This window comes from Primulina huaijiensis, chromosome 11 (assembly GCF_012295235.1).
Source record: "Primulina huaijiensis isolate GDHJ02 chromosome 11, ASM1229523v2, whole genome shotgun sequence".
Classification (NCBI taxonomy): Eukaryota; Viridiplantae; Streptophyta; class Magnoliopsida; order Lamiales; family Gesneriaceae; genus Primulina; species Primulina huaijiensis.
Genome location: NC_133316.1, coordinates 16868842 through 16895361, shown reverse-complemented (window position 1 = coordinate 16895361; position 26520 = coordinate 16868842). Strand labels below are relative to the sequence as shown.

At 35.8% G+C, this 26520-nt stretch overlaps 1 protein-coding gene across 2 annotated transcripts; it reads right to left on the bottom strand.

Annotated features, from left to right (window-relative positions):
• Positions 1-5992: 5992 nt before the first annotated feature.
• LOC140988238 (regulator of nonsense transcripts 1 homolog) lies at positions 5993-25328 on the bottom strand. Of its 2 annotated transcripts, none has more exons than XM_073457245.1 (29): positions 24664-25328; positions 23039-23290; positions 22798-22968; positions 22618-22668; positions 22074-22166; positions 21901-21996; positions 21637-21687; positions 21437-21555; positions 20660-20768; positions 16154-16276; positions 15995-16066; positions 15810-15881; positions 15620-15686; positions 14582-14724; positions 14396-14467; positions 14200-14328; positions 11856-12011; positions 11361-11474; positions 11171-11269; positions 11017-11094; positions 10677-10811; positions 10378-10452; positions 10162-10276; positions 9600-9973; positions 9411-9473; positions 9261-9326; positions 8970-9101; positions 7130-7249; positions 5993-6789 (listed from the first exon to the last, which is right to left on the bottom strand). In XM_073457245.1, the coding sequence occupies exons 1-29, from the start codon at positions 25198-25200 to the stop codon at positions 6661-6663; spliced, it is 3813 nt and encodes a 1270-aa protein (XP_073313346.1). In that variant the 5' UTR covers positions 25201-25328; the 3' UTR covers positions 5993-6660. The 2 variants fall into 2 exon arrangements, with proteins under 2 accessions (XP_073313346.1, XP_073313348.1); XM_073457247.1 differs by having other exon boundaries at positions 7130-7210.
• Positions 25329-26520: the final 1192 nt, after the last annotated feature.

Below are 26520 nucleotides of genomic sequence, written 5' to 3'. Positions count from 1 at the left end.
ACAACACAAGTTACATATCAAATGTTAAAAACTCTCTCTATCTCACCCCACAAAAGTCGATCACCACCTCTACATGGAGTACTCACGACCGAACACCACCACTTCCACCACCGTACGCCGCCCCTGCACCGCCCATCGGACCGCTGTCTTCCAACAGTTACTCTCAATGTGAAAATTTCGCATATATCTCTAGTGCGATCTATACGATGAACACGATTGACGATCGTGGAATTAATTAGGCTATTCAAGAAAGGAGAGATCCAGTTGATCGTTCGTAAGGATATACAAGAAGGACTATATCCGCTAATCCCATATTAGTTTGGGTAAGCTTTTAGAATACAAAGGTAAACATCTAAATGTTCTATGAATACTTAATTGAATTATATGACTCCTCGGGAAGTTTTGATTGTCAAAACACAAAATTTTAAACTTCTACTTCTCATTGGGTGCAAGAAAACAGTACTCTTATAGAGGTATCAGAGCCTGAGTTTTCTATAAAGTATGATTCTTATTGTTTATTTTTAAATAATGTTGATTTATTTATTTCTAATCGCTTAAGAATAACTTCAAAAATTGCATCGCCTAATTGGATTTTAGAAAACAAAACAAAACAAAAATATTTTTCTTCGCTTCCCGAAATATTTCCGGGTAGCGCTGCCTAGCGCGGGATATAAAAAACAATTTATGTTCTTCACCTAGGGCAGCGTACTGCCCCGCACAAGGGGGCAGTTGCCAGCCGACGGCTGCCCGAGCTCTTTTGGCAGTGGGAAGCCGGTGAGGTTTCCCAGATTCTCGGGCAACCTTTTTCTGTCAATGGATCGAATTTTTTTGTCAGGCTTGATTTTCTGATTTTACAAAATTATGGTTAAAATTGATATTTTGCGAAAATTTGATGAAATTTACTGTTGAAAGTAATGTTTGACAAAATTGTGGATTTTTCATATAAAATAAAGAATTAGAATTGGATTTTAATGACAAATTAATGTAAATATTAGATGAGTGGGAAATCAAGATTTGAAATTGTAGGCCCAGGTCATCAAGATTTTTGAAGATCGAAAATTTGGAAAATATGGAAGTTTTTGTAATTGTTGCATTTGCATCCCTGTAATTACCTAGGTTTTGGACTTGGATCCATATTTGATTTTCCAAGTTTGCCATCACTTTATCTTCTGTTGTCCACCCATCGCATGGCTTTTCGATGCGATGAGGTGCTCCGTCAGTTATAACAACATCTGTATTTGTTTTCATGATTTTCATTGGTCCCTCAGTTATGACGTACCATATATCATCGTCATATGCAACTAAATGAGTCTGTATTCTGATTTTACAGTAATCTAATTCATATCTGGAAAACATAGGGATTTTATTGAATAACACTTCTGTTTTTGAAATCTTTTTCGGGTATAAATCAGTTCTCTAAGGAAGAACTGATTCAGAAATCTTGTGTATCAATATCGATTAGTTAACTAATAGTAATAATGCGGAAATAAAATGAAGGATAGATATATTTGGATAAGGTATCGATAACAGAATGAATAATATGATGCACACAATGAATTTATGGATGTTCGGAGACTTCAACTGTTCATATGTCACCCCTTCTATATCAAGGATAGGAATTCACAAAAATAATTTGATTGATTACAAATATTTGTAATAACCCACTTCAGTTGAACTTATACAATACCAAACTGAAACTCTTAGCTTTTTTTTTACTTATCAGTTGATAATTGAATAGCTCTAATAAGTAGCCTGAATGCTATGAATAAATCAATGAAGTAAGAGCTAAATTGTGCGATTTGTAAACTGAATGTAATTGAAAGTGAATTGCAACTGACTGATAGTTGTTCGTGGATAAGTCTTTAACCTTTCTTTAATTGAACTCATTAACTATAAATAGTCTTCGATTCCAACGGTCACATTCAATGCATTTAATGATTAATATCCGTTGAATCGTCTTTTAGCCCATGTAGATGACTTTTACTAACAGAAGTACGATGTATCAGACTGTTCTGCTACATCTGTTCTGTTTTGGTACGGACTGTCAATTTTTCTGCTGAGATTCAAATTGTAACCGATGACGTGACTAACTAATCAGAAGTCAAACTGGTCGACTGATCAGTTTAGCTGGACTCCATCAGTTCTAACTGATGTCTTCTCAGTTTGGACATTTCAGTTCAGTTAGGTCATTTTAGCTCAGTTTTGCGAAGTCTTCAGTTCTGATCTTCAATCTGTTTAACGAACTTCGAATCATCAGTTTTGAAACTTATTTATACTTATAAGAACTTTAGTCTTTTTACTTCAGTTCTTAATCCATTTAAGTCTGATAAGTCTTCTTTAGTTTCAAGATCAGTTACGAACTCTCAAATGTGTCAGTTCAATTTGCTTCTTCAGTTCTTTTACCGATTTGTTTGTCAAACTCTGAAACTCGTAATTTCCAGCACCCAAATTGAAGTTGTTCAAACCCAACTCACTAAAGTGATCAGTTTTCTTCATCACGTGCATGGTGATGCCGAAAATGGGGAAAATACAAAGGAGCCAGAGAAAGCTAAAAAAAATTATAAGGACTCAGAAAAGTCGAAATCATCTGCTTTTTTGCACTCTTCCTCTCAACACAAGAAACCGCCTGGCAGTGGTGGGCATATTGGTTCAAGCAGTAGTTACAGACCAAATCACTCAACTCACTGATCATTCAAGGGATATATTTTATCTTGTTTTATTGTGTTTCATTTCAATTCTTTTCAGTTCATCTATAAAGTCTTAGAATTTCTTAAATTTCTTTTAATATTGCAAAATACTGCTCAAGTTTGACATCAAAAAATGGAAAAATTGTTAAGATAAAATTTGGACTTAAATTTTGGTGACTATAAAACTAAAATAATTCAAATAAATTTTATTAATGCAGACAACTCAACTGACTGATAGAACTGGACAACTAAAACGATAGAATGAGATTTGAACTGATCTAAATCAAGAAGAGATTTGACAAGGCTACAACAGAAATGTATGGATCTGATGGTACTCAACAGTTCAAGACGTATTAAGCTGAATAAGACAAGTCTAGAGCAATTGTGTTGATTATTGGACTTATCCGAAAACATTCTCTGAATGCAACAGCCAGTTATATGAGAGTATTTATTCAATCAAAAAGGACGGATTTTCTATTTGCAACATAATAAAGCATTTGTTGCTTGTCTCTTTCAGCTAGCGTCCAAGGAAATTTGAATTGCCTTGTAATATATTTGGGAAGACGACAAGGACATGGTCTTTTCAGCAAGAATGTCCGGAATCCAGTACAATTGTGAGTACCGGCCATTTTTATGAATGTTGGATCGATTCCTATATAAAAAAAGGTGCATCAGATAACACAACTTTTTGCCTCTTGGAATCTTAATTGATATCAAGCATTCATTGAATTATTGGCATCTCTTAAAAGACTTATATCTAGCTTATTTGCACACGTTTCAAATTTCTATGATATCAATTAAGGATCATTCAGTTCACTCATTTGTTCTCACCTATTTTTGAATTATACGAGCTTTATTGTATTGTGAGAAACATCGTAACTGTCAAAAGTTATTTCTGAACATATTGAATTAAGAAGATAGTTGCTAGGAGTTTCAGCTTAACAGGGTTGGTAAACTGAGCTGATGTTAGTTTGTATAAAGAGTTGTATTCTAGAAGTTTTGTCTTCGAACTTCCATAAACAAATTCTCGCTCCTATTTAATTTCAGTCATGTATTCGTCTATTTTGATTTTATCTAAGTATGTTATGCATTTAGTATATTGAGTTGTTCTGCACTCTATCAATTTAGCAGCTCTACGTACTAAGTTTGATTGAAAAATCAACTTTAGATGCTCACACGACTTAAAGTTATTTAAATTTAGCATAATATTTTTAAATATTGATTCACCCCCTCTAAACATGTTTTCAATCCAAACAATATAAGTATATATATACACACACATATATACATGGAGAGAATGATGATAAGAGGAGCTTGGGAATGAAAAAATATGGTGAAAACTTCAATAAATTATTGAAGTATTCATTTTAATTAATTTTAATTATATTTGAAAAAATTAAGTGTAGTCATAATTTTTTACCATTTGTTCTTGTTTATTAAAAAATATCATTTAAATTCTTTAAAACAAAATAGTTTTATACTATATTGTAAAACTATTTTCATATACAAATATATGTCCAAAATTAGTTATTTGTGTTATTTTCATAATATAATGTTCTTTTCTGGTAGTTATGATACAAAGAACTATAATATAAAAATTATCAGCATGTTTAAACTCCATTTTTTTAAACAACTTAACAAATTTTTTTCAAAATAAAATCTTACAACTTATAATTTTCTAAAATAATTTATTATATAATTGTCTAAATAATTTTTGTCAAACACGCTCTAAGTCTATGTAATATATTATTCATATTTCAATCAATGTAGATTGGAAAAAAATCAAAAAAAATAATGATTTATTTATAAACAGAACAAAATTTAAAATTTGAAAATATTTTATACATAAAATGTCTAGAACTATATGAATTAGCAACTACATTTTTCATGTTAATGGATATATCCCTCGTTTTAATTGAAACAAAGCAATGAATTTTAATCTCTCATCTTAAAAGGAAGAGTAGGTCTCTTGTGAGACGGTCTCACGAATCTTTATTTGTGAGACGGGCCAACCCTATCGATATTCACAATAAAAAGTAATACTCTTAGCATAAAAAATAATATTTTTCATGGATGACTCAAATAAGAGATCTGTCTCACAAAATACGACTCGTGAGACCGTCTCACACAAGTTTTTGGATATTATTAAGAGGGACGTGCATATCTAATCTAGTCTCATTTTCGCTCCATAAGAATCAAGATCAAATGAGCACCAGTAGGGAATTGGATTGGTTACGATATTTTTTGGGAAAGATTCAAATTGATGAATAAAAATTCATATGTATTTTACAAGTTATCAAAAATTCAAGTTAGTAACACGTCTAAATTAATATATATTCTTCAATATCAAAGAATCCATTTTTTTCTTTAAGCATGAAATAAAGAAATCTCTGAAGATATAGAGATAAGATAAGAAATTAAATTTTTATGGATTTAGCCATATGCATGTACATCTATTTTCTTCATAAGTCTTGTCAGTCAATTTTCACCAATTCTTTTTCCAAACATTTTATTTATATTCTATTCTTTGCCAAAACATCAATCATCATCTAAAAAACGAAAAAAATGCGTCGCATGTGTTTTACTTAATATTTATCATTAACTAAAACTTAAGAGGACTTGAAAGTCCATTACACCAATTAAACCGAATTTATAAGGGAAGAAAAAAACTGAAATGAAACAATGTTCTGAAGTATTTGCACAAGGTTGACAAAGACTGACGATTTTTTTTCCCTAAGTCAATAAAATTACAACGTGATCCGCAGATATGAATTTTATATTCTGTTGGAGAACAATAATTCTTATTACTGAAAGAACGATCGAAACATAACGTTTAAATTCTGTATTTTAAAAAATTTGGATTACATTGTTACAAACAACTATTACTTTTAATTTAACAATGTCGATTCTACAATTGACGTCAGGATAAAAATTATTTGGTTGATTTCATGAATTGTAAGAAATATAATTATCAATAATAATTGTTGAAGAAAACTAATTATCCATGTTGGAGTGACTTCAGATGTTACATGGTTTTCCAAAATCTGAATCGCAAGAACTAGTGCTAGCCAAATCCTTTTTTCTATCAACTAGCCATTCAATCCTACACGTTATTCGGAGTGATTATTCACCGTCCAATTTTGAGGCATATATACTCCATTTTATATTCATTACTGTTCCTTAAAGTCGAATCCGAGCAATAGAAAATGAATTTCGAATATCGTTCACATTGTTTGTCAGACGAACATTTTCTGTGGATCTGCATTTAGTCATCATACCAAAAGGACCAAAACAATCTTAAGACATTCACATCCAAAGATACCATATTGAAGACACTTTTGTTCAAAATACAAGTATTTCCAGTCAGTGTCTAGGAAGCAATTACAATTCACTGGCCATTTGCCCAAATGAACACCAAAACAGAGATTTGAAAGCAAACCAGTTTAAAGTAATATTGGTCTCACACATCAATCCGAAGACACCTAGTGACCAGCAGCAATTGCACTCGTTGACACTTTGAATTATTGTCATCACCAAGTTCCAACGAGCATGATCACATGCAGGGGCCAGATATAGGTAAGAACCTGTCCTTGCAAGCGATACAAAACTATAGCAGTTCTCTATAATATTGCCACTGTCCGCTACTTCAATAAACTTGATCTGTTTCAGAAACCCTCTTTACCTATATCACAGCGTGCCACCTGTGTACCGCTCTCTTAGATTTCATGGTTATTGGATCCTCCACCCCAGAAGGTAGTGCATGCTCAGAAGGTAGTGTATGCCTAAAGTGACCATCCTCTCAAACTCATGCAATCCAGTAGTTCAGAGTCATCCTTGTGGATTATATCATCAAAAAACTTTATATATTCATCGAACTTCAGACAGACTTTAGTGAGAGAGAATACACCTGATGGCACAAACCAGATTTCTGAACGTAACACGTCACTCTCATACATCGAACCCGTGACTAATTTTAGTGGATTTTCTGATTTTGGGAGGCTTGACCTGGCTGGGATGAATGCTGTTGCTGGGAATTTTGCATGTTCGGCTGTTGAGCATTGTAGTGTGCTAATGGTTGCGAATAGAGGGGATTCAGGAAACTCTGTAAAGAAACAAGTGGGAAAGCTCACTGACCAAATATGACAGTACAAGGTATGGAAAAGGAAGATAAAATAAATAAAAAAATTGTGGAATTTTTTTAAAGTTTAATTTCCATCACCAAAACGCATCAAATAGATCCATTTTACTCGTGAAGCCTCCTTTACTAAAATCATCGTTGTGCCTGATTCAGAACAGCTTAATACAAAGTTGCAGGGATTGTTAAAAAAATATTTGCTGCTTCGCTATGATCAGAAGTGTTTTATGGACATGCATATAAATCATCAGTCTGTTAAATTATTTTTCACTGCCATTAATCAATTTAATGATCAATAAACAAATACCTGAGTCTGAAGCGGACGGGCATTACCCCCACCATAGAGGTTTTGAGAAGAATCATCTTGAGATTGTTCGTTAAACGCAGCCTGTGTAAATAGTCCAAGTGAACCATGGGCCATGTATTCCTGGAGAATGATGGTGTTGAACTTCAAAGGACAAGAAAAAGGGGAGAAATTGCATATTCACTGTTTTAATAGAAATACAAGTAGGAGAGACTTTTGTCGATAGAATCTTTATCACTAAAACCTCCTCAGAGTACTGATACCATCCAAAGACATATAAGCTTCAATCTTTAAAATTTTAACACGATTAAATAGCAATTTTCTTCTCATGGAAAGGCAGGTACTATTTATTCATAAACCCATGTATAATCATTACTTCAAGAGAATGTTAAAGATATCAAAGAAATTCTAAAAGGTTGGACATGTGGAACAACCAAGTTCTCATGTACCTTCAATGCCGTTCTCTTTTTGTTATTATAACTTCAAATGTGAAATTATTTTCACCCGCTAACTACAAAATGTAGGTCTTAACTTTGTTATAATCTAAATGAACTGAAAAATAAGATCAATATATGCCATATCTGGTTCTGCTTAAAATCATCTTGGTGCAAATAGAGCCAAAAAAATGGAAATTAAGCATAAAACATGTTGCTAGAAAAATAGATAATTAGTAGTTTGTCTGTAATAAACACCTGATTCCCTCAAACTTTCTGAAAGATTATTTTCTATCCCTTAAATTTAACATTAGGCACTTTGACCTCTCCAACATACAACCAGATGTTATAAATATCATATCTGTTCGAGTGTTTAATGATACAAATAGTACATGGTGTTTGAAACTGACATAATGATTGTAGCATTAGTTAATAATAGGCAAATCAATTTCCATAAATAGCTACTACCTTTTTTATGACAGATGAGTGAATTCAATGTGGAAGGGCCCTATCTTACTCTTTCGCAAAGTCACTTCTCATATAAACATATTTTCATCGTTGAAAATAAAGGAAAACAATAACTACTTTGACCACTTAATGCATAGTAATTTAAATACGGTTTAGCCCCAAGTTAATTAAGCTCGTAAAAAAACTATATTTCATATTATAAAGGATAAGTTTCATTTTGTACCCATCACCTACGACTGACTAATGCCCATTTATCCCTCTCCACTATTAATTGTCTCACTATTAATTGTGTCAGTTAATCCCACTTCAATTATATACAGTATCCACATTATCTCCTTGAAATGATATTATCACTTTGCCACTCTGAACACTAGTAGTCATCCATTTGATATTTTTTAGTTGAAAGTAATCAAAGTATTACTCAATTACAGTTACAATTATAACACGGTAATCAAATTTATGATCAAACATAAAAAATTAAATAACTCATTTAAGGTAAAATTATTGGGCAAGATAATTTATATTCTTCACAGAATGTAAATTTTTAATATTTATTTAAATTAGTTTATACATGATTTCATAATAAATTTTATTTAATAAATGCTTCTGCTCTTGCAACAGCAACAATTATTACTTTATTATAATCATAATTTTTCTATATTTTTAAATTTTTAACCAGGTTAGTTCTTGATAGTTCAAGACTGCAAAATGACGTCAAGCGGGTAATATGTATAGCTGAAGGATGTTAACATGATGTAATAAATACTTCAAAGGGATCAGTTTTAACAATATTTTCAGGGGTAAAATGAAATTGATCCTATTTTAAATTTATAATGACTTAGTTTAGCAAAATAACTTGAAACGGCTAGGCAAGGGGTAACATATTTAGAAAACATAAGGCCACGTAAATCAGGGAAAATCTACATAATTTTAACGCTAACCTGAGACATGAAGTCATTTCCTGTTGCAAAACGACCATATCCAGCATGAGAGCTCTGGTTTAAAAAACTCCCAGGAAATCCACCTTGAGCACCCTGTGTAATATAGTCAACACCATATCCACCCTGAGTTGCCTACACAGCAAAACAGATCGATGTATAAAAAGTAATCAGAATATCAATAAAAATTATTTAAGAGACGAAAATCACCGTAAAAGTACCGTTGACAAGCAATTTAAGCAAATATACATGAATGAGAGTAGACGAAAACTACACAAACAAAGAAATGTATACCTGAGTAGAGAATTCAGCATATGGAACATGAGAACCCTGGCTTTTAAAATCATCACCCAAGAAATCCTGCATCGTATTCCAACAAAAAATAAAAGGAAATCATCAAAAAATCACACAATCAATCAACAAATTCCCGTTTAAATAAACTACCTGAGACATGCCACCCATTGAGAATCGGTCGCTAAATGTTTGGCTGGGTCCTTGACCTGTCATCTATAGTGTGCAAAAAGAAAAATCTCTGAGTTTCATCAATCCAAATAGCAGAAAATTAGAATATAAGAACGGACACATTTTTCTCCTCAGAAGAGAAACATGAATAAAGTTGGAAACAACACTAACATTGGAAACATATCCTGGCTGAGATAATAATCCACCAGCATTTGGCTGGCTGCTGGCATTCTCCATAGCTGGGAAATTGTAGTTAGATGCAATACTTCCAATAGGGGATTGCCCAACCTGCTGATGTGGAAGATGGCTACCAATAGGAGCACTGATGCTCCCACGCCCACCACCAAATCCTCGACTTCCAGGTTGTGGCATTTGAGGAACAGTTCCAACAGGTCCATGTACAGCACCACGGGTAGGAATGGCATAAGGCTGAGAAGGAGGGCCACTGTGGTATGGGGAGAGAGGCACTCGTGGCATTGCATAACCAGCAGGGTGAACACCAGGTTTATGAGCACCATTAGGCGGTGCAGGTGACATGTAAGGACCTGCATGAAGAAAAAACTTTTATGAGCTCCAATTTTAGGAAGATATCAGCATTTTCATTTAAATGATACCATCAATAAAGCATTTGAGAATGCTGTTTGAAAGTTCAAACTTTTATTGGGAGTTCTAGAGAGAAGCATTCAAAAAAACCGATTCAGACAGTTAATTCACTTCATTAATAGGAACATACCCCTAGAGCGAGCACCCCTCCTATCAGCACCAGGGCTTGACGCAACAGATCCAAAAGTATCATTGGGGACGCCGCCTGGTCCACCACCATAGAAAAGTCGGTGATCATTGTATATCTGTACCACATCAACAACATAACCCATATGAAGGAGTCCAAAAATATAACTAGCAAGCATTAAATTTCATATTTGGCCATTGTTCCATCATCTCTGCCAACCTTTTTGGGCTTCTGAAATTGAACCATGCTCTGCTTTAAATTATTCAGAGGTCCCTCAACCAAGCATTCATGTTCCTGATAAACCAAACTTTCAGAGAGAGAAGCATACTACGTTACAACACATATATACATTCCAGGAGACAATTCCAAGCTCAAACTTAGTGAGAAAAAAACACCAAACTAACCAAAAATGTGGCCATGCTGAAGGAGCCACAGCCTGGTCATGGCAACTATAAACAAATGTAGGAACTATGTTTTATCATAAGGACATTAAGAACACAATGAAAGTGGAAAAATACTTTGTAATGTGTCAATAAGCCATTCCAGAGGGGTTGTTTGCTCAATACTTTTGGATTTCCTAGGATAACTATCCCATAACGAGCACGTGTGAGGGCAACATTAAGCCGGCGTGGATCATTGAGGAAACCAATGCCCTGAAAATAGATGAGACGAGAATATCCATCAAAAAAATTGTATCATGCACAAAAAGTTTAGGGTTCATAGGCATCTCCAGCAAATCGTGATGCATAAGAACATTTTGTAGTCAACCACCATATTGGAAATTATGCAGAGAATCCCAGAGCTGAAATACATATAACATATACAGTGAAGTGATTATTCTTCGTGTGAAGCCCCTACCTGGTGTTCATTACTCCTCACACAAGACAAAATTATGTAGTCCTTTTCCCTTCCCTGAAATGAGTCCACACTAGCCACCTGAACCGGACATGTCAAGTCACCTTCTGACTCAGACAAATTTTTTCAAATAAATAAAACCCAATATTATACTTACCTCGATTTCTTTGTATAGCTGCTGCCGTAAAGCACCATTGCGAGACATATAATTCACAATGTATGCCCGCTGGCCTTCATATGGGGTTATAACACCAATCTGTAGGACACCGAAAGAAAAAATAATCACAACTCGACATCAAGATAGCACCACACAAGAAACCTGAATGACGGAGAAGTTTATACTGAACCTGATTAGGAACTACACCACTTTTCAAAAACGTAGTCACAATTTTCTCAACATTTGCAGCTTCAGTCCTATTTAGGTAGGATGTTCCACTTGAACTTATCTCCTCTTGTCCCATCTATAGAAGCAACCAAAAAGGTACTAATAAAACTCTTCGAAAGTACATGAAAAAAAAGTGAAAGTGTATCATGCGAGTCTGCCCTGACTTCCAAAAGCAAAGACATTTGCAACTGGAACATGGCTCCATATCTTAACTAAAATTTCATCATAGAACAATGGGAAGATATAAAATGTGAAGGCTTATTACTGACATGAAGTAAAGAAATGCCGTACCAATTATATAAAATTGCAAGGAAATGACAAAAACTTCCCTTCTGCATTGAATATGTCATAAACCGAAGAAATTCTTCCACAACGAACAGTAACATGTGCATAAAAGGAATGCACAACAGTGTTTGAAGCAACTCTAGTCCATACTAAATTAAACAAGTGAATGTACCTGGACATAGAAAAACATGGGACGATTTGGTACAGGCCAAGGGAAGTCTATGCCTGGTGATTGCCTCTCATTAATTGTCACTCCATTTTGAAGAGTGCCTTCATAAAAGCTGTTAGAGGGAAACTCTGAAAGGGCAGGATGCATCCTATACTGAACCTAGAAGATAAAAAACGAGGGTTCTAAGGTTCTAACCATCCAAGATAAAGCCACTAATAACATGGTGTTACATCATTAAGCTGATACAACATAAATCAGATGCAAAATTACTGGATATTTAAACAATTACTATCGTTAAGCAAAACTATGAAGTCCATGATCAATTATGCTAATCCCACAAGTTGGTGGTTGATCTCCATTAACTGAAACTAAGCTGCACTAGTTGAATATTTCAGCATAGCCATGTGCATGGTAATCAAAAGCACAAGGCGCATAAAAGTGTCCAAGTGTCTTGGGGCTTTAAGTAGAAAGCAAAGCATGCGCTTTACCTAAATAAAGCACAATAAATAAAATATTCTCAAAAAATAACAATAAATTTTTTTTTTCTAAAAAAACATGAAAGATGAGATATTAATCAAATATGGAAAACATCATGACCTTCACCTTTCAAATATCAAATACTAAAACGCAAGTGCAAAAGGCAGAGGTGACGCGGGGAAAAGGCTACATGATGTTATGGTTTCCTCTAGGGGTAGGAGTTACGGTTCAGGTATCGAGTGCCCAAACCGACCCGATCAAGTTTTACATGATGTTATGGTTTCCTCTATGGGTGGCGTTCGGGTTCAAGTATCGGGTACCCGAACCAATAGGATTGGGTCGGTTTTTTTTTTTTTGGGTTTTACCCAAACCTGAAATTTTGAAATCGGGCTTGGGTTTTACCCAACCCTGAAATTTTGAAATCGGTTTGGTGTCGGTTATTTTTTGGGTACTCGACAATTTTTCACTTTTAAAAAAAATTTAGTATGACAAGTAATAATTAAATACCAAAATCTTAGTGACTATTTGACTTGGTCTACTCCTGTGCATCGGCTGATTAACGCCTTCTCTTTCAATTCTTTGGCTTGGTTAGGGTTTCAAATTGAACTTCACAGTTCAATCTCCAATCTTTGCAACTCCACGCCCATCATTCTCCTCTCTCAACTCTGTCCATCACTCAAACTCGAAGTATGAGCATTGAGGCAAAGAAAGAGTGGGAAAACCATTTGTCTCGCGAGTCCTAGCTTCCCTTCACCACCATTTGGGTCTACTTCTTAGATACGGTTTTAATCATTTTCTTAGATACGTTCATTTTCTCGGTGCCTAGCTATCTCTCTCGATGTATTGTGCTACAATTTTGTTGGTTACAATGTGATGAAGATTCACAGATATTTTATGCAAAGAAGGATTTTTTTTTTTGTTTAATTTCCCTATGTCCATTCATGTATGTAAAAGTTTTGGCAGTACAGAATATTGTGCAGAATTTGCAAAGGAATAGCACATGTATGCCGCTCAGTTTTGACCTGAAATTTCAGGTACCCGAAGTCGGTACCTGACACTACCCTACTTTTTCGGGTCCTGAAAGTCATGTAATGATTTTTCTCAGGTAGGGTTCAGGTAGTAAAATTGCTACCCAATTTTTTGAGTACCCAAACTCGAGGAACCCAACCTGACGCCCATGATGTTATGGTTTCCTCCACTATTTCTTTTAAGAGTTTTTTTTAAAGGCTGTTTTTCTCCGAAGCGCGCTTTGCATAAAGCGCACATAAGCACGCGCTTCATGGAAGCCGTGTGCTTTGCTGCCCTTTTGACAAGTGACAACTATGCCGCGTGTGTTTTAATTACATGTTCCTAGTCCAATAAATACCCCTGGTTTGTCTTTAGCTCTTATGACTAGGCTGAAAAAGGAGCACAGCAACACGATACATAGAAGGGGAACACTTTATACACAAAATTGGAGACACGTTTTGGGACAGAATATAATATTCATTTGTTAGACAAATTGTCCCTGTTCCTGTTCCTGTTCCTGTTCCTGTTCCTGTCCCTGTTCCTGTTTCTATTTAAAATAGAACTAGCAAAGGCAATAAATTTTATAATAGAGGGATCCAAAAGGTGAGTATTCAGAGGTCATCATCACCTTTTTACTAAGCCAGCTAGCTGAGCATGAAGGATGGGCGTGACAAAGGTGGAAAGAGATACGAAACAGTGTCAAAGACAAGTTCATTCCGTTTTTTTTAGTGATTCGGTGAATTTAGCTCGGCAGGCTATCTTAAACTTTTTCCCAGATTAAGTCTAGACAATAGGGCAAAGAGTACATACAAGATTCCATGAAATGGGGCGTAGCAAAAACAAAGATCAGCATGACAATCACCTGCAACCTAATTGGTTTAACCCCAAGCAGCACAAGCCTTTCAAATAGCGACTGTGCAAGACCAGCACGAGCAGCTTTCTTGCACATAATGACTGGACCAAGTTGGCAATGGTCTCCAACAAGAACAACCTATAGTAGACTTCTTATTAAAGTTATTTGAATAATCGAGGAACCTTATGTAGCTAACTTCAAATACCTGTTTCACTCCAAGAACCAAAGGAATAAGACACTCAGGCTCTGTTGCCTGGGTAGACTCGTCGATAAGCACCTAAAAAGGCATTCAGAATTAAAACCACATGATCAAGGGCCAATATAATAAAATTAATCTGGCCCTAGAAAATGTATGCATAGAAAGTAACCAAGTTTCCATTGCCCAAGTTACCTGGCGAAATCTGAAGTTCGCCAAGCGAGGATCTCCAGCTCCAACACACGTACAACAGATAACATCAGCACTCTGAGATATCTCCCTTTCAGTAGCTCGTTTTAGAGCTTTATATTTTTTCTCATCGCTGCTGGACAATTCCCCTGGAACATATACAAAACATGGGTAAAACCTCAGGATCGAACGTTCTTAGTGACTGTATATGGGCTTTGAGATGATATATTAATCTGGCAAATAATAGAAACAAGAAGCACAAACATAAACTCAACAATTAATGTCACCATTCCTATTTGCAGCAGGTAGAGTATAATAACTCAAAATTATACTGGATGTCCACCAATGAAAACAAATTATGTGGCCTCTATCATATTAAGTTTACCCAAAACACATGTACTTTTTTTCCTTAGCACAAATAGAATAATAAAATAGCATATTTTGTCACACGGCTAAAGCACAAATGTTAGATGCACAAGGGTTCCAGGTTTCATTACATAAAACTGATGTACCTCATTAAGCACTAAACCAAGATTTCTTTTTTAGACAGTGATGTTCTTATAGCGGAAGTTGGAACACCAACTTGAGCAGAAAGGTAAAACTGAATCATCCTTTTTAAAAATTAACTCAGAATCACTTAAGTTTCTTGTTTCTCTCATATACACATCATAAAAATTCCATTTATTGTGTTAAAAAAGTTGTTCCTTTTAAATCCATGATAACTGTATTTCGAAGTGGAAGTCAATTCTACATGTAAAGCACTTGTCTTACTCCTTCACAGGTAACATAACATCAGATCATAAATCTTTCTTGAACACATGTATACATACAAATTGCATTACAACTATTAACATGTTTTTTCAAATGCCAACACCAAGAAAAACAGACTAAAACATAATACCAGTAAGTTTCTACTTTGAAAAATACGACGACCAAAAGTAGAGAACTGGCAATGCCAACTGCTAACACATGTCAACCAAAAGGTGGTAAAAGAAGAATAGAGAATGTGAGGGGAACAAAAGGAAGAAACAAAAAGAACCACACCTTGTTCATCTTTCAGCTGCTGTAACTTGTGAAGTTCACTCTTTTCAGAAGTGTCAAGATGTCTAACCTGTGAACAATTATAAAATGTATATTATAGGTAACAACCAAACATACCATGGAAAAATGTGTAAACAAATTAGCAGGAAAAAAAAGGTTCAAATGCCAACATCCAGTTCATGGATTAACGAACCTGATAATGCAAGGTTAAATGCTCGACAGGGGAACTAACAGCTTCCCTTGACTTTGCACAAATTCTGACAACCTTGTCATTAAAAATACAAGAACATGGACGTGTCATAATCAAACATCAAAGTAAGTAAATATGATTTTGCACACTATATGAAATATAATATCTGAATGCAACAATATTCAGACCTTCAAACCAGTGGCACTTATCTTTTCAGCTAGCTGATCGACAGCCACATTACTTGGAGCACATACAAGAACCTGCCATGGAAACCTATAGATGAGTTGCGAAGGTAAAAGTAATGATCAAGAAAACCATCAGCTTTCCCAAAAACTATATTACATTACCTGTCCCTGGCCTTGCTTCGCCATATGATACACAATTGCAGCTGAGGTGACAGTTTTACCAGTTCCAGGAGGACCTTGTATGAGACTTATAGGTTTTTGTAAAACACTCTTCACAGCAAAAACCTGGGTGAATTGACAGGTAAGGACAACGCAAATTAAAAGAAACAGAATGATAAGAAACAAAAGGAAAAATGATTGACGGATTCTATCATTTGAACAAGTCTTCAACAAAGCTTACCGGTAAAAGGCCTTTCCTGTCAAACTTTCACATACGGATTCTATCATAAACTGAGTTCTACTTGTTAAAGATGCACATCATTGTTCGGATTTATTTTTTGTTATGTTTCTGTTTTTTTCTCTATTATCATGTCTAATATGTTGTTCTTCACACTTCTTACGGGCCCAAATATGTTGGGCTTAGATAGTAAATATCATATGGGCCCAGAATATTTTAGAGGCGGTAACCTGGGGAAGGAAAAAGGATTACAAGCAGTAACAACTATATATACCCGGCTAGAATTTGTTAGAGCATTATTTCACGTATTATTTTCTGTTTCGGGCTAGCTATGTCTAGGGCAAGGAGATCTTTCTTTTTGTAAAAGGAATTATTTCCTTCGCTGGGTAGAAAGACTCAGATCATAGTGTATCTTGTTTAGTGTTCTCATTTGGATTTTTAGTTGTAATTTCATTATACGTTGAGTTACAGCATTCTTCTTCTTTCATTTGTTTGTTATCCTTCATATATTGTATTGTAGTCGTATCAATTGGTCCGACCTGCCGGATACCAAATGGAGAGAAGAACGACGAACACATGTACTGATGCAAGGGCCGAAAGCACTGGAAAAGTTTGCACTAGAATCGAAGGAGCAAGGCTTGGTGACGCAGCAGCGGTTACAAGCTCTGGAGGAAAAAATGGAGGAGATAGGGGAGATTCGGCAATTGGTACAGCAGATCACAAGAATGTTGGGTATGAGTGTAGCTAAGGGTGAGAGGGAAAAAGGCCCACACAAGATTCCAAAACAGAAGGTCCAGAGGATACCCACGTCGGTGAAGATGCAATTAGTAGAGGGAACAGGCAATCAGGTTTGGAACATAAACAAGCCTTTAGAAGAGAGGAATCTCCAAGATTCTGTAGGATTGATGCCATCAGGTTGCTGTCCAAGACCGAATCATGCCTTGAGGTGACGGCCATTTTCTCGATTGATCACAAAAAATTGCAGCAAGAGGCGTGGGAGGTGTTGAAAGAAGGTCGGCACATCGGAATGTTGGGAGATCTGTGGGCTGCATACAAGGAACAGTAAGTGGGCAATTTTTCTATTAAGACAAGGATTGGAAAGTGGAATGAAGAAAAGGCCCATGGCCCAATTACACTTGCTACGGCCCTGGAATTGAGATGTGAGATGGAGAAAGATACTGCCAGCAATGAGTTTGGATATCTGGAAAAATTGGGCTCGGCCCAACACTCAATAGCGGGCTTTGGTAGGGGAATATAGGCTGGGTTCAATCAAATGGTATTGGGTATTCAAATCACAAGAATATAGCCCAATTAACCCACCAAAGCGGGTCGAGCATCATGGGTGTTGAAAAATCTCTGTTTGAAGTGTCGATTCTTGTGAGAGTTGTGATAGATGGGAGGTGTGTGATTCTTGGCTAGCAGAAGATGGGATCAACTGATGAATTTCAACAAAGGGATTTCCATCTTTATGTGCTGCTCCGGGAGGAAGATCGAGGAATGATAAAATTTCCTTTACATCACAAAACACGTTAATTGTGGTCCTGGAGCAATTATATAAGAAGCTGATGACTTTCATGAGGGGTTCTTTTTTATTCATGGTTTGGGATCAGGATGGGTGTTCTAGGTTACTTAGGAGTTATTATTGGAAAGTATAATGACGTTAGGTTGGAATATTCTAAAAACCTGCGGGAAACTGAACCAGATATTCTCAAGGGCAGCCTATTTTTTTGAAAATTCTTGAAAGATTGGATCCAGCATGTTACATTTTTTCTACATAAAACAATAAATCATTTGGAATCACTCGTGAGTGTTAGCAGGAGCAGGGAAACTGGAGTATGGAGAAAACCACATCTATGTTTTTAAATCTTTAGTCAAGGAACTAGGGCTGGCTTTTGATGTCACAAATGTGGCACCAAATTCAGCCTTAGCTCTAGGATTTGGAGGTGCAATCTACTTTTCTTTAAACCCTTTTCCTCACTATCGGAGGTACGGCTGATTCCGAAGCGCCACTGCATGTCATACCGCCACGGCCGGCCGCCGGAGATTCGCCATACGTCCACCGTCGAACGATCCCCTCACCCCGGTGTCTTGTAAATTCTCCTTCTCCTGCCCAACTGCTAGGTCTCGACACCAAATATGATGTGCTCTTATCGGGTTGGCCTATAATATCTGTGTAGGCCCAACCCACATACCAGTCACCAAACATGTCAAGAAAATATCCATCCGATCCCAACTCCCTATCCCTGATGTTGGGCCTTCAAGGCCTACTCTCTCTACCTTAAGACTTATCTCCATGGCCCTGATAATTATAATGATGCCATGGGCTGCCACCATTCCACAATTTCCCTTGTTGGGCTTAAAAATAAAATAGCCCATGTCTTTTCCTTCTTCTCCAAGCCACCCCAGCCAGGGTTAGCCCAATCATGCGTATCCTTCCCCACCCTTGCATCGACAACAAGAATCCTTCCTTCATGGATTTTCGACCACTGTATCTTTAGATCAACTCCATTGTGGGTCGCTTCCCTTCCTTACCCAAAAATTTCTTTTGAAACCATAGCATCTCAATAAACTTTAGGCTGTTGTTGATCGTGGAATTTCTGATTTGTTCCATCTCCATCTTAATTTCAATCTCCAATGCCATAGATTCTTGTACCAGATTGTGTTTGGCTTCGCCTCTTAATTGTTTGATTGGAAGATTGGTTATGCCGATGTATGGAACAAGCCGTGATGCCCCTCCAATTGGATCTACCTCATCAACCACAGGTAAATCCATTCCATAATCTTGATCCTTGGTGCTTTTTCTACTTCGCTCTGCTTAAGACTAGTGCATTTGACTCCTACTGAAGCTTGGTCTGGTTCGTCATCATCTTGTACTAGTTCTTTCACCGGCAAGTTTTCGTCCCCTTCCCCACGTTCATCCCTTTAAGCCATCTAGAATATACTTATTTTATAACAGGTCTCTCCTTCTCATCAGCCTGTTCATCAGATTTCCCTATGACTAGTGAAATCCTCATCTTCCTTACCTTTACAAGTTCCAAATATTTCCAGGGATTTCTCCACCGACTCCTCAATACCTACAAACTTTTTCACTGCTTTGGTCATTGATATTACAGCCTCATGTACTTTCAGCACCATCTTATTCATATCCTCTACTATCTTCAACATCTTATCTTCCAATGCATTGATTCTCGTGTCTAGCTCTGTGGTTGCCATCTCTTCTTCCTCTTCAATCGACATCAGGCATGTCGGACATTTGTTGCAACCACGATTTATGTATAACGATAAAGGAGATTTACAGTGAAAAATATCCCAGAGATAATCATTGTACCCTAGCTAAAGCTAGTCCCTAACACAAGCTACTGACACTCAAGCAAAGAAATGAACAGAATAAAACATTTACTGGCCTCCCTCACATATTATTATTTATTGTTATCTTTCTAGACTCTTCTAAGGTTAATGACTCGTGGGCTATTTGGATCTAGGCCCACTGATAACAGGTCCGTAACAGTCTCCTATAAGAACTAAGAACATAACCAACTTGTTCGACTCTTCTAGTTTCAAACAGGGCTTGAATGCAAACCCAAGCGAGGATGAAAGTTATTGGGTTTTCAAGGACTATAGAGCTGACAGAGTCAACTGGGAAGGATGCTGAAACCACATAAATTCAAGTTTCTAGCTATATCCTTGATATTTCTCAAGGGGGCGGTATTGTTACGTGCTCAAATAACTTGAGCATAGATAATCAATATCATCGTATGGGCCCATAATATTTTAGATGTTGGGCTTAGATGGTCAATATCATCATATGGGCCCAGAATATTTTAGAGGCGCTAACTTGGGGAAGGGGAAAGGATTACAAGTAGGAGAAACTATTTACACAAGACTAGAGTTTGTTGGAGCAGTATTTCACGAATTATTTTCTGTTTCGGGCTAGCTATATCAATTGTCTAGGGCAAGGAGATCTTTCTTCTTGTAAAAGGAATTATTTCCTTGGCTGGGTAGAAACACTCAGATTATAGTGTCTTGTTGAGTGTTCTCATTTGGATTTTAAATTGTAATTTCAGTATACATTGAGTTACAGCACTCTTCTTCCTTCATTTGTTTTTATCCTTCGTATATTGTATTGAGGTCGTATCAACACTCCATTCTCTAAATTTATAGGTATCACCGATCAAGCAACCAAAACCAAGAATAAAAAGAAAATCGAACAAAACCAAATTCAGTAGGGCAAAGAATTATATATAAAGATAAATTAGCAACAACGAGAATACCTGAGATGCATTGAGTTCTGGAAGACCCGGTGCACCAAATCGACGAGGCAACGCATTTCGAACGATCTGCATATCTACTTCATGGCCCAGTAAATGATGATAAATGTACCTGCATGGTGTGCAGCGGTTCAGAAAACAAATTAGAGACCACAAAAAATGACGTGGATCATCTATGTAGTACTGAAACACCAATTGATCTCAAGAAAATCTCATCAAAGTTAAATTTATGTGCAATCTATCTCCAATCAGGCCAACATCAACCCTCTTGAAAAAATCAACAAAATTTAAAGTGAAACAAATAGGAAAAATTAAAGGTAATAAAGCCAATGTCAAGTTGGCTACTTGAAAATGATAAGATATATATCATCATTTTGCATAAAATCAAAGCAGATCACTCTCGGAAGTATATTGTTACATCATTGATAGGTAGAAAAAGTAAATTATTGAGTCGCTTTGTTAATCAAATTCATGTATAAACACTTGAAGGGTACAACTAATAGTTTAAAGAAGACAATAAATTCCAGACACTTGACATGTATTGCTGCTCTTTAATCCAATTTTCAACATCAAAAAGGATGGTTGTTCCCAGAAGGGGAATCTGATACCGTGAACCTCCAAGTTTACCCCAGGCACATTAACAAATTGAAGTACCAACTTTTCCCTATTAGGCAGGCTATGCAGAAGACAAGAATAGAAATTCCTTTTATTATCTTGTATTATATTATACATGCATACACCCAAAGGAGCTTATCAACCAGATGAATGGTGTTCACTTACCCACTGACACTTGTTTCATCCAGCGCAAATGTTTTCATGGCCCCTTGCATTCGATCAAAACTAGTGCTTTTCCAAACAAAGTCGACACTAAAACCATGGTTCACATCAACAGAAACACCCTGCTAGGGCAAATTTTATCAAACTCTCGTAGAAGGATTTAATAGCGAAAATAAATAATTATGACCACAGTCAACAAATACCTGACTAACACGAAGCTCAAGGGCAACCTCCTCTTGTGAAGTTAATTTTATCTGAAAATATGAAAGTTTCAACATAATGAAGAAAATATCTGTCAATGCCAATGGGTTATTAAATCAAGTCATACAACTGATCACGGAATAGAACGAAAACCACACAGCAAAGCGGGTTTTCAGCATAGCATATTATGCTAATTATTTCAACAGACTCGGCAAAAAAAGGTTAAAAAAATTAAAAGCAGGAGGGTTTAGGCAAAAATGACGAACCACATGACCCACAGACTGCCATGAGGGATGAGATGCATCTCCTGGATAACGCAGCCTTAATTCATCACCAGGAACTAGCCGTAACTCATTGTCTTCCTACAGAAAATAATGCATTCTTCGCATAAATATAAAAAAACAGTAAATAAAAAAATTATTTTGAAAAAATAAGTTACCTTTGGAAAGACAAAGTAAGCAATACGCTTCTTATTTAGGCCAATATCCCATCGAACTGTGATGTTATCTTTGCTTTGAGACTCTTTCATCATCTGCCATCAACAACAGTAAGTTGTGTTTTTGGTGTCTTTGTTCCACTTAAGAAAATATACAACAAAATTTTTTTCCTGAGTTATTAAAAGAAAACATGTAATAATGGTGTTAAAAACAATTTAATTATATTTGCTAGATGATACATTTATATCAGTCATGACATACCATTACAAACCATTTTTTCTAATTTATTTCTTTTTATGAGAACATGTTTAAAGAATCCTCTACCCGAACTTTGCCTCTTCACTTTAGGAAATTAATTCCCATACAAAAAAAAAAAAAGAAACAGTACAATCGGTGATGCATAATAGAGTTGAACCTCAGAACCTTGTGTAAATGGTGCATGGAGTGGAAAAATCAATACATGACAGAAAAAAGTTTTCAATTGCACACTTTGTAAGATTGCTTGCAGATAGCTAAAATGAGAAACAATTAAATGTGTAACAATACCTTGTCATAGTCCGCTTCAAGCTTAATGAGTGGTGCAAAGACATTTTGATACTGGACAGAAAAATTAATAGCAATGAGTTAGGTGGAGGCAAAAAAAATACATGGAATTTCATCGACAGCAAGTAACATCCATTTCAGATGATTAACTGAAAAAAATATAGTCAATCTACTCAAGAGCACCTGGTATGCATCCTCGTACTTGAGTACTACAGGTTGAGGTTCCTCATCCACACCAGGTTTCTCAAGATCTTCCAAGGTAGCATCAGGATTTGTCTTCCAAAGCTCTTCGATTTTATTTATCTGTTGGGCACTAATTTGTCTTGCCCTCAACTGCTCTTGTTCAGATGGGACCTGTTTTACAAACAATTGAACAGTTTATTTTAGTTCATAACCCGTAGCACAATTAATAAATATGTCCTACTTTCAACAGCCATTGCAAGAAACATCTGTCATCAATAAGCGGGCACCACTGACTGAGATCCCAATTCATGTCCTTCAAAGCATTAGAACTAAGGCAAGGTTCTCTGCAAAGAAGAACCACCACACTCTCTGTCTTTGCAGATATGAATCCAAGAAGGAAGACATTCCGGCATCCACAGTTGTAACACTCAAGAATTGTTTCTCCCAAAGGACTATCTTTATGAAGACACACTTCCTTGTGCTTTGCTCTCACCTAAAAGGACGGAAGGAAATTAAGCCAAAGGAACAATTATTTGCAGACAACCAAAACACAAAATTAAATATCCTCACTTTTAAGGGTTATATATATTGTTTGATTAGAACACTTAGATAGTACTTATACTCACTATAAATATTAGACACAATCTTATTTTGTAGCATATATTTCTAAATAAATAAAAAATAAAAGCACCCCAAAAACATAAATATATTTTTCCAATTTCTGTTGTTTGGTTGTTTCTGTTAATTAAAATATATTTCTTATTTTTCACATCTTACCAAAATTCCACCGTTTTCAGCCTTTTTATTCTGCACCGGTTCTTTAAATATTTATTACAAATATAACATTTTTAATTAGTTTATGATTTATATTATCAAATTTATTTTTCATGCCAAAGAATGCAAGAAATATTTATTTCTGCATGATTTTTATAAATGGTATTTATGGCTAATATTGATTCTACTTTTTATTACTTTTGTACACAAGTTGAAGTTTATGAATACAAGTTTTATTACTTTAATAAAATGTATTGATTTTTGAAAAAACTAAATGTATTGACTATTTCATTAAACGAAAAAATTAATATACGCAAAAAAAAAATACTTCTCACTACTGTTATTTTGCAATCATTTCAAAGATAGCAACTTGTTTCTAAATGCTTCTCCGAAGTTGACAGTCGTTAACTGTTTATATTTGTGCTAAAAAAACTATATTCAACCTCAACAAACCGAAAAAGTACATGTATTGTTTATCAATAAATTAAAAAATGTCTCTCCACCAAGAACCAATAAAAAACAGAACTAGTAAAATAAATATCACTGCTCAAACCCAATATACATTGATCATGATTCTATTTTATGCTTCTGCACATGTATCATCAACTACCCAGGCCATGAAAATTTCCAGGAAATAAAACAACAATTTATACCTGGATTCAGATATGGGTGCCACTCTAAGATGTGGTTACAGTCAATTAAACCAAATAGAATCTCATATTTCAAATATAAAGCAGGTGTAGCAGAGTATTATCCAACACCAAGCAACCAAACGACATTATGCAAACACCTTCAAAGAAACATGTGGCATTACAAATATTATATCCCAATAGATTTATGTTAACTGAATGCAGCAATTCAGCTGGCACAATTCCATCAATTCATGCTAATACCTATAATTTCTTTCGTAACAGTCATTCGAACAATAATTTCATTTACAAAACCACTAACCACACCAATCCAGCAATCTTTCATCTCCAGACAGCTTATCACATGATATTTAAAAAAAAAATTGACACCAGAGACCTAATATGATCTTGTACATAAGCAAACACTGCACAGACAAAGTAATCAACATTTTTTTCAACTCACCAGATGATTTACAATGTGAGAACCAGATGTATTCCCTCGTGAATTACAGAACCATTTCCTACATGATGGCACATTGCACCGTGCAACACATGCAGGGTTGGTGATCCCACAGTACTTGCAAGCATGTTCAGCAAAATCCCCCTTCCCATAATCAAAAACCTCGTCATCACCGGTCTCTTCAAAGTTCAGACCGCTCATCCCTGCCGCCAATGCCTCCACCACTCCCTCCTTACTACCATTATTACCACTACCACTACCGCTGGCAGCGCTATTATTGTTGTTGCTGTTGCTAATTCCACCGCGGAGTTTGTTTGTCGGAGAGGACTCAGTGGAGAAAGCAGTATCAGAACCAGCAATAGAATCGGACGGTGCAGGCCACAGAGAGGAAGACAATCGAATAGGCTGCGAGAGCTCCTGAAATTCAGGGTAAGCAAAATCTTCCTCGCCTTGCGTGTGGAATTCTAAGAACGTATACGCATCGTTCCCCTCATCGGGCTGGGACGCGGTCTCGTAAAGATTGTTCGCCTGCGAATCCATGACCGCCTGCTCTAACCAAAAACAATATACGTACTATTATCGGTGGTGAAGATTACGAATTTGCGATAAATTAAGGTAATTCACACTTGGATATGAAAATTAGATTTTAGGTTTAGGGTTGATGTGGATGAGATCGGGGGTTAAGAAAGAAAGACGGTGTAGGAGAGGAAAGATTCTCTGCGCTGGGTGTACTGAGTTTGATGTAAATGGGCCGAATCAAACTTTAGCCTGGCCCAAAAGTCTTGTCCATTTTGGCTGAAATTCATGTCAATCGCCTAGTGGTGTAGTATAGTCTCACTCATGAAGAATATCCATTTTTTAATGATTTCATTTGAAGTAGTTAAATTTTAAGACGAATATTATAAAATTAAATAATATTTTTATCTATGGATTCATCTTGTGTTTGAATATTTATTATCTTCGCGAAAATATTTTTTATTAAGTTATCGTTTGAGGTGAATAATATGATAATTAATGATATAGAGTGAATTGATAAGTTAATAAGATTCATGGTATAAAAAAGAAGATGATAAATAATAATGTCTTTGTTTCGATTTTAAAAAGTTGGGCAAGGACACAATATAAATTTGCTTCATAAATTTGTGCGATGGTGAGCGTTGCCGAACCATTTATTAGCATAAGCCTAATATTAAATAAGCCCAAAGTACCAACCCAAACACTAGATGCCCTGGAATACTAAAGTTCGCTGGCGATGCTCTAAAGTTTTGTCAATTAATCTTAGAGTTATATGGTAAATATGTTGACGGTTTCATTCTTTGCGGCTGCCACCCTCTCCCTCGTCGTTGCCACATTTCACAATTCATTTCCAATATTCCAACTTCCCTCGTCATCAACCTTTTCCAGATCTTCCAGAGAAAACTAAAAAAGAAAATTAAAATTTTTAAAAAATTGAAAAACATTAACATGGTTTCCACGTCAGCGACACTCATAATAGGTGTACACATATGATGTGGAGCAAATCAAAACTATATCTATATGTAGAGGAAGTTTACGTTACCCACCATTTGGTGGGAAACCGTAACTACTGGCCCCCTGTGGAGCCACCTAAAGGGAGACGCTAGGCTCCCCATGTGAGGGCCCGTTATCCTAATAACGATTTATTAACATGCAATCATGATTAATCAGTAAACAACGGAAAAGTGAGTAAAAAATTTGCGTTTGGACCTATAAAAATTTCGGCATGACCTTCTCATAAATAAGACATACCAGAAAATCAAATACTCAAAATAAACATCATATGCCCTCAATAAACACAACAACATAAACATGTGTCAGCCAGACACACAAGCATGACATATA

What these genes read in the sequence shown, in the direction of transcription:
- LOC140988238 (XM_073457245.1), bottom strand. Translation starts at nt 25,200, where the DNA reads ATGGATTCGCAGGCGAACAATCTTTACGAGACCGCGTCCCAGCCCGAT. An exon ending in GCAGCTGAAAGATGAACAAG is followed by an intron (nt 14,725 to 15,619) that starts GTGTGGTTCTTT and finishes TATATGTTCCAG; the next exon opens with GGGAATTGTCCAGCAGCGAT. An exon ending in CGAACTTCAGATTTCGCCAG is followed by an intron (nt 14,468 to 14,581) that starts GTAACTTGGGCA and finishes ATGCCTTTTTAG; the next exon opens with GTGCTTATCGACGAGTCTAC.